This window comes from Lolium perenne, chromosome 7 (assembly GCF_019359855.2).
Source record: "Lolium perenne isolate Kyuss_39 chromosome 7, Kyuss_2.0, whole genome shotgun sequence".
NCBI lineage: Eukaryota > Viridiplantae > Streptophyta > Magnoliopsida > Poales > Poaceae > Lolium > Lolium perenne.
The window spans coordinates 250380011-250389483 of record NC_067250.2 but is presented as its reverse complement, the minus strand read 5'-3'; the positions used below and the strand labels follow the sequence as shown (position 1 = coordinate 250389483).

The 9473-nt window shown below is 45.6% G+C and overlaps 1 protein-coding gene across 1 annotated transcript; it reads right to left on the bottom strand.

Moving 5' to 3' along the window:
* Positions 1-3626: 3626 nt before the first annotated feature.
* Positions 3627-4712, bottom strand: LOC127315352 (ervatamin-B-like). The gene has a single exon (XM_051345847.2). The coding sequence runs from the start codon at positions 4710-4712 to the stop codon at positions 3627-3629; it is 1086 nt and encodes a 361-aa protein (XP_051201807.1).
* Between the last annotated feature and the right edge of the window lie 4761 nt (positions 4713-9473).

The following is a 9473-nucleotide window of genomic DNA, read 5'->3' as shown; positions in this document are numbered from 1 at the left end:
ACTCAAGAAACTTCAACCTCGTCTCCACAGTCCTATGGCTGCCCCTGCTGTCGAGTTGCGCATTGTCACCAAGGCCTCGCCTGTTTGTGTATGCCGGTGGGGAGCGGTCACAGCTGTAACGCACGCCGTCGTTGTGGATGGTAATTTATCTCATTGGTGCAGATGACTATGGTGATGTCGCCGTCGGGCGGCCGATGGTTACGGAGATAATGTCAACATTATTGACAACGATGCCGCCCCGAGAACGTGTGACTACGGGAGGAGTTGTACAAGCGTGGCCAATGTTTTCGTGCTGGTATCCGGTCTACTCGATCTCACCCGTCCGTGTATATAGAGAACCAGCGGTGGAAGTTAGGAAACGATGTGGTAGGAAATCCTAACCCGATCGATCTCTTGTGTAATGACGTCTTTGGATTGGATTTCGGGCTGGACGAAGGAACCTGTTGGGCTTTGCCTGACTGTTTGTAAACGAATCCAAGACAGAATCGATCAATCGTACGTATGTCGAACGGATTCTTGCGCGGACGACGAACGAAACAAAGAAGGACGGATGAAACTTACGGACGAAACCACGGAAACCCGTGCGTTGCTACGATATCATATGAAAATACAAGATATGTTTACGTATTGATGTTTTTTTGAAAAATAAGATTTTTACGAAGATGCACTATTTGTTTTGACTATATTTAAGCCCTCTAACATTTTATAAAGTAAACATGTAAAAATAGATATAAATCATTTTTCACATGTGTCGAATCCACCCCGTTTCCTTTCTCTCTCACTTTTATTTCTAGCTCGCAAAGTTGATCAAACCAGTATAGCACACCCAACCTCAGCCCTCCTTTGCTCAAGTTGCTCACCGTTGAGCGCAGTGTCTTATCCATGTCCTCCAATATTGTCTTTTGTTGACTCGAAGCCAAGTTTAGCCGTTTGGTGAAACCAGCCGGATGAAACTGAGAAAACGAGATGTGTCCCCTCTCTCCCCGTGATTTCTCTCTCTTTCTTATTAGAATCCCTGAAGTGCCCAATTTCGGCACCTGGATCGCCTAAGGCATGAAGCGTTTCCTTTTCCATTTGTGCCAAGGGAACGATTCGAACCGTACTTATTTACTTAAACTGTGACAAAGGCTATAATTTCGATTGAAAATATGAGTACGATAAAAAATGGAAATGGGGAGAAGACCTCCCCTCCTTAATGTTAGGGAGTATAACAAATAATACACTTGCACATAAATAAATTAATAATCAATTCAAATTTTCCAAATAATTCCATTTTCTAGCTTTGGAGCAAAGATTTGAATTTACCAAATATATATAATTTAATTGGGACATTACAAATTGACAAGAATCAACAAATTTGAAAACAACATCAGTTACCAGCAAACAAGATGAGCAGCGCACATCCTAGCAGCAAAACACATTAGCTAGCTAGCAAATTACAGAGACCAAATCAGTAGCCCGACTAAGCAGCGCGCACACACAACAAGGCCGCGGCCAAAACCAGCAGCCCGAGTGCGTGGATTTGGCCGGCATAGGCGGATGCCGCGCCTGAGCTGCCCGGAAGCAGCCGGCGAGGCGCGCCCGTGCAGTCGATGTGCAGGCCGGCCGGGCGGCACCACACGCGCGTCGGACAACGGTCTTGGGAGATAAACGGGCTCGTCTCGGACGCAGGCCACTGGGCTGCTCGTTCCCGTCGCCGACATGGAGATCGTGTGCTGCCGCAGGAGAAGAAACCTGGAGGCAATGCCTGCGCTTCTCCTCGGCGTGGTGTTCTCCTTGTGATATGTTCTTTCCCCGGTCCCAATCTCTCCCCATCTCCTTTCCAAAATCAACCACGCCATGTCCAAAGGAAAAAGTCAACCAGGCCACATCCGACGAGCCTTCTCCAGGAACCTGAACAAGGGCTTCTCCAGGAGATCTCGCCGTGGAGGGCGCAGCACCAACGCATCGGCTACGGAGATCCAGGGGTGCTGCCTCAGCCTGCCTTGCTCACCGGAGAAGGAGAGCGGGGCATCGCGGGTGCTGCACCAGAGCGATTTTGGAGGGAAGAGGATGGGGTACATCTATGTGGCTCCCTGCTCACCGCGAGCGAGGCGTCGCCGGCCCCACCAGGAGCGATTTAGGAGCATAGAGCCAGCGGCTCGTGGACGGGATCAATAATTTCGCTAGCGGCGGCTGCTCCACGAATTTGGCGTTGCTCCGGCAGGGGTAAAGGGGCTGGGGTGACCACCAAGAACGCCGCAGCGCGGGATTGAGCGATTTTGGTGAGCAGAGAGGCCCTCTCCGACGGAGCTGCGGCGGCGGCCTTGCCTCCTGCCTCAAAGCTTTCCTATCGACTGGGACAGTGCTGGATTTAGCGATGAGGATGAGCTCGAGAAAGGGGAACGAGCACGAAGCGAGAGGTGCTTTTTCATTTTTTTTGTTTGACCGATGCTTTTTCGTTCGTTGGGCTTGCGCAGCGGGCGACAAACAAACGAAACGTTATGTTATTCACTTGGCGGTGGCAGACGATGTAATTTCAATGAAAACCAGGGGCAATTTCTGACGGACGACGGAAACCCTTTTTGCTTTATTATTAGGTGTAGATTTTATCAAAGCTAGCTAGCTACGCACGCGGTAATACGTACTTGCGCTGGACGGGATGGGCTAGCTAGCTATCGCTACGTACTCGCGCGGGATGAGATGATGCTAGCTATCGCGCGGAGCGTGTACACGCGCGCGAGATCGGAGCATCGCGTACTCGCGTGCCGTACAGGGCAGGTACTTGCGCATGCGGGGAAGCGCTGCTCGCGCGGGACGGAATCACGCGGTCACGCGGGATCTCGGGTTGACGGACACGCGTCAGCTTCTGGTATGTTTCGTGGGACGCGTTTTTCCCTTCGCGAAGGTTAGTCTTTTCCTAATTGTACCCAAAGAACCGATCATTAAGCGAAAGTCAAGTTAGAACGCATCGGGGCGCACGTGGGCTGTTTCTTTGTCGATTGAAAGGCCTGAAGCAAAAATAGGCCCCTTGGACCATACCTAACGAATTCTCCTCCCACGGAGCATCTCGGCAATTGAGCACAGGGCCGGCGCGACTCGGTGTTTTTTGTCCCACATCGCCAAGCAAACTTTGGTCAGCTGCACAGGTGACGTAGGGGACCGGTTTTTCTTAAACTTGAGCGCGGACGGACGATTGAGCGTGACACCAGCGATCAACATCCGATTTTTCTCGTCCTTACCAAACGGTTATTATATGTACGAAAGGTCTTACACCAATGAACACTACCGATTGCCACCTAATAGTAAAGAAAGATAAAGATAGATAATGTATAATCCTTAAAAAAATATGTTATATTATATTATCTAGGTCAAATTGATGACCTAGTGACACAACTAATAAACTAAACCAAAGGGAGATCTTCAATCTTACAGATATATGATGCGATCATAAATATGCAATTGATGCGTTGGTCTAAAGGAGCAACACCGGCCACTTAAATTTTAGTATTAGCATATAGAGATAGTACATCATGGTGCCACTCCACTAAGATTGAGAGTAAATTACTAGGAGGTACATTACGAGCACTCGAACTAATTAATGGAGTAAATGCATTATTAGGAGATCAAGCACACAAGATATTGAACTATTCCGGATGTGCTGGGTACAATCCGGGCCAGAGCATAATGCCGCAGAGGCCACCGTCAGCCTGATGACCGCGCTCGATGCGCATGTAGCCCCTCTCTCCCCATGACTCCCCCCACGAGTTCTTCACCACCCAATACTTGACGCCGGAACGGTTGGCATCGTCATAGGGCACCGTGCCATAGCCCACGAGCAGGGCTTGGTGGCTTCCCTGATGGTTACATGGCCCTCTAAAGATGCCACCACTGTAGTGCTCGAACTCGGTGGTGTTGACTCCCAAAAGAGTAATCACGACGGGTGCCTTGTGCACCGCGTCCATGAGCATCTTCTCGTTATGTTCACTCACGTAGTAATATCTCCTGATGGACATGACGGGTATTCCGAAAGGAGTGGTGCAGTGCGACCCCTTTCCCACATACGGGTACTGCTCCGAGGAATGAATGCCATGCTTGTTGATGACGTATTGGAAGGCCTGAAAAGCCGAGCCGCCGTCGCAACCGTCGCCCTTGAAGCTGCAGTCAACTAGTTCCTGAACGGAGAGGTTGGTGCGCTTATTGTTAGTGATGAAGTGGATGCTCTCCATCGCTCCAGCAGCAGCTATAGCCCAGCAGCTTCCGCATTCCCCCTGGGTCTTCACGCTGGTGAGAACGCCGTCCACGGTCCGCCAGTCGAAGTTGAGTGGTAGCTTGTCAGGGTAGTACTGGCTGGGCTGGTGAAGTTTGAGCTTGATATTGTCGCGGGGTCGGATCTTGAGGGGGGAGCAGTTGGCGAACGATTTGGCATACTCAGCTAGGGTCATGTCCGTGAATAAGTTTAGATGACGTTTCACGTCTGTGTCACCATCATTCAGCTCGTACACAGCGCGCGCCTCCTCCTTGAAGATGGCGAACCGCTTCTCCTTGTCGCTGGGTTCGCTGTCGCGCCTGTAGAGCGCGTACCAGCGCTCGTACAGGTCCCGCATGCTCTCATCCGAAGCAATATTCTCCGAGCTGACGTAGATTTTGTCCGCCGCCAGCGTGCTCACCGTCGGCGTGCTCGTTGTTGGCGTGCTCGCCGTTAGAGCCATGGCCGCCAGTGCAGCCACCATGGTGAGCGTAGGGAGCATGCCTCTCGCCATTGAAACAAATACTACCTAGTTTTCTGGGTGAATTCGGGCGAAGTGAGTGTTCTATGGACATCCTTTCCACCTCCTTATATAATAGAGCCATAACTACATGGTTGGACATGTCCTTTATTGTACCACAGCCTCAGGCCGACATGATTCAACCGTAGACCTAGCTAGCTCTAATAATCCACATTATATGTATCATAGATAGTATTGTCATTAAAATTAATGATGAGAGAAATTATATCGGTATCAAAGGTAGATTCAGTGTAATAGCATGTAGAACAAGAAAAATAAATGGCAAATAGATCTTGTACACATATTTGCATTAGATTTTACAAATCAATAAATATAAGAAGACTATGGTAGTACAACATGATACCATGCATTAATTTTACAGGTAGTATCATACACTAGTATCGTATGAATGATACTGATATATGATGCTCCCCATTGTGACTAATCTCATGATGCATCTATTATGTCAGCATGTATGTGCATGACACTTGCGTGATGAAACATCATAATAAATGTGTGTTGCTATGGGTAGATTAAGTGTTTAGCCTATACATTTAGTAAAACGATTATATTATTGATTATTAAAAAAAACTAGCACGGGGCGCTAGCAAATAATGCTAGGGAAGCATTTGTCTTCTTTAATTATTTTATATCTTTGTTCATTAATTGTTTGATCATTGCTCTTTAATTATTTATAACCTTGTATATTTATATCGAAAGATAAGATTTTTTCCATAACCACCAAAGATATTCTAGAAATAAATATCATATCTACTCCTAACATCTTTAATCGTATTTTAGTTTTCATAAAATTGATTTTTGTGTTATTTCCACAGTAATGAACATTTGCCTCAATTGTACGAGATACTTCAAGTTCAACTGAAGTTAGGTCACTACCTATCTCCGAGTGTTTAAATGAGTCATTTATGAAGCATAGTAGGTTTTCATTCCGATAGGAGTAATCTAGAGAATATTTTGTAAGATCATATTCTAGTCATATTGATCAATCAATCATCCTTACTCTTTTTTTTGGGGTTGTAAAGAACATGTTTTCATTTATGTTGAGTTTTAATAGTAATATACACTCCTCTTGTGTGCAAATGCATGACTTAATTATCTACAACGGAGGCTCCTTCTTAAACAACCAAACCTATCTATTTCATTTGAAAATAACTATGCTGATAGGTTATGGATGTCAACTAAAGTGCAAAACACTCATCTAGTATACTTTATGAAAAAAGTAACCTGTAAAATTATAGCAAAAGATATTGCATGTCCCATTATATCTCGTGTGCCAAGATATCATTGTGATTACTTGTTTAAAATTATGATGATTTATTTGGTGTGACCTCATTTGGGTGTGGAAATCATTGTGGTCTACTAGTAAAGGGGGTCCACGTGATTAATGTTCATATGCTATATTTTTTGATAAATTTAGAGTATGGATTCTTGGAATATAATTTCATTTTGATGATACTCAATTAAGATGACATATTTATTAGAATCAACTACAAAGAATGTCCTATATATTAAGACTAGCTAAAGTGGGGTCTCATAGTAAGTATCATGCATTCCATACATGCAAAAAAGCTAACATGTCACTATAATTAATGATGAGAGATATTATGGTGGTACTATAGGTAGATATGGAGAACAATATCTTAGCATGTAAAAAATAACAAATAGATATCTATCTATTATCTATTATATACTAACAATAAAATAAGGGTGTTTCTCGAGGCATCAGGTTAATCCACATATGCTAATAAAATATAAACCGATGATTTTGATTTTAACGTCTGAGATTTAAAGATAATAAGTGTTACGTACAACAACAAATATACAAAAGTAAACTTACGACACGATAAGAGCACGAGTCTAATCCACATACGATAAAAAAAAACCTAAAATAGAAATGCGCTGTTAGGTCTGATCGTGAATTATTTGTGCAACTGCTCGCGAGTTGGTTTAGCCGATGTGTAGCCGCCAAGCCAGGATGGATGGATTTCATCGGCCACGACACGAGGCGGTAAGATCATGACTATTCGGCTCGCCTGTGCTTCCAGGGGTTCCGTAGTTGATTCCGATCAAGATCAAGAGCTAGCCATGGAACCGCGACGATGCAGTCTACCCGCCAGACGAAGAGAGATGTACTCGCGTCTTGAAGAAGTTAGAGTCGCTCCCTTATCCCGACCAGATCAGACAATGGATCGGATCGGATCGGCCCGTGCCTGCACAGTATTGCTCTCGTTGCCGTGATAATTAAGATCGCGCAAGAACAGAGTAACGCGTGAGATATTGTTGGCCGTAATCATCAGGATTTGTCATGCTATCATCTGGCTCTCTTGCAAGCAGGTAAGCACATGGATGTGCATAGGGTACGAACGCCTCTCTTTGTCCCTCACAGTTCATGACCCTGGCTGCTCCTGTCGTCTAATAAAACCAGGTAAAGCCTTATTCATAATGCAAGTTACCCTCAATTTTGCAGCAAACTGAGTAAGTGGCTTGATGTTTCGAGGATGACATGATGTAAATAGAGAGGAAGGTCTAAAGAGTATGGATAATTTTACTCCCATGTCGATGAGCTGATTGATATATACAGCTGGTGTTCATGATAGAAACAGCATTCATGTAGATGCTAGAGTTGGCGGCAGCGTGCGCCAAACCGGTCTTGCATACACAAGTCAACAATGGCAGATTGATCCCTGTGGAAGCGTTTCTTTCCTGTCAAGGTTGGTATTCTTGGCGTTCACGGAGGCTATCATATCGATGCTGCAGAGTGCAGAATGTGGACCTGCTCGCCCAGGCCACGTCCCAGTATCTTTACTATTAAACAGGAATTGGTGGTGTCCGTACGTCAAAAAACCGTGTGGTACGTCAACAAAAACCGTTCCGGCCGCACTTCCTGTCTTGGTACGTGAAAAAAAGTCGGAACAAACCCACCCGAGGGAAAGTGGAAAACCAGGAAACTAGCGCCAGCTATCGCGCCACCTAGCAATCCCCGCCAGAAAAAACCAGCGAAGGAAACAAAACCAGCGAAGGGAAAAAAACCAAGAGCTAATATTACACGATTTGCCACCGCCAAGTGAAAACACCGATTCGCTGTTCCCCGTTTTTCGGAAACTGACCGGCGGAGGAGGACACCGGGCTTGGGCGCTCAGTGGCGTCGATCTGGAGATGCCGAGCTGGCTATGGCGCGATCAATCGAAACCTGCAGAGAAACAACACAGGCAAGGTGGCAGGGAGGGAGGCGGCTCGGCTGGCATGCGCAGGGCAGAGGTTGCATACGCGATCGGGGAAAAGTCCATGAAGAGGAGATGAAGCAGAGGAGGGCGGCGGTTCGTCCAGGTCGACGCGAGCTGTGGAGAGAGGCGGCCGTCGGGAAGCGGAACATGGCTCGCGGGAACGAACCTACGTCCAGGAGCCGGCGCTCGGCCGAGAGAGGAGGGGCGGCAGGGCGTTCTGATCGATGGGAGCATCGGCGGGAGAGCAAGATCGAGCGAGGAACGCCTCCTGCTCGCGGGATGGGAATTGGGAACGACTGCGAAAAGGACTTTCGTGTTGGAAGAAAAATAGCAAGGGGTTGGCTGCAAGATTACAAAAGATTAAGGTTTGCTGGGTTGTACGTGTTGTGCTTTCAGTAGGCTTGAAAGAGGGTACCGGTTGGGCCACTCGGCTTGGCTGGCTGGAGCTTTTCTTCCTCGCTCTAATTTTTTTTAAATTTATTTTTCTTTTACAAACCTTTGTAAAATGATTTTTTAATAAAAAATAATACAGGAAAAAAATTGATTGGTTATTTAAAATATCTAAACTGGCATTTTGTGTCCATAAATAAGCATACATTCATCATGTCAACAAAAATATATTTGTACCGGATTTCTCCATCGCTTAAAAAGGTTGTCCCATAGAGGAACAATTTTTTTTGGAGAAATTCTCCATGGCCTAAAAGCTCCGTCCAATCGAGAAAATATGCTTCGGTACTGGAATTCTCCATGGCCTCAAAGGTCGATCTGTTGTAATGCATGTGCACGACTCGCGGTCACCACCAAATGCAACGTGGTCAACCCGTGGGCGGCGATCATTTGTTGGCTCACGTCGGCATGGGTGTTCATTGGGTTCAACGCAGGGGCCACGAGATTTAAGTTTGACGACCTGCAACACCACGTTTCATAGTGACCTCAAATTTCATATATGTGGTATGTTACCATGTAATATGCATGCCATTAATTTTATTAATTTTTTGTAAGACCCGTAGCAACGCACGGGCATTCAGCTAGTATATAGTCATATGCACCATTTGTTTTGACCGGTACGTTTGCATTCCTCGTCTCATAATAGTGGAAATCACTCACCTCTGGTCTCATTGCAAGAAAAAAGAAAGTAAACTCAATTTAGGACTATAGGAATTTACCTGCAGTGTATATATTATGTCTCTATGTCGGAGGTAAAATCCATACTGCACTATAAATGTTTTGAATTTAGAACCGGAATTAAGCATAATACATATACATGTAGTCAGCTATTTAGTGCAAAATTATTTATTTGTACATCAATGAGGAGCGTATAGGAAAACACACACACACACACTATATTACTGATTAGACTATAAACGCACCTTAAGTACTCGGTGGAGGTCATTTGACTATTAGAGGTGAAAGAATCGGGCGGTGATCTAAATGGTTCAAGTTCTTAGCTGTATATTTCATTCTTATAATAGAAAATGGT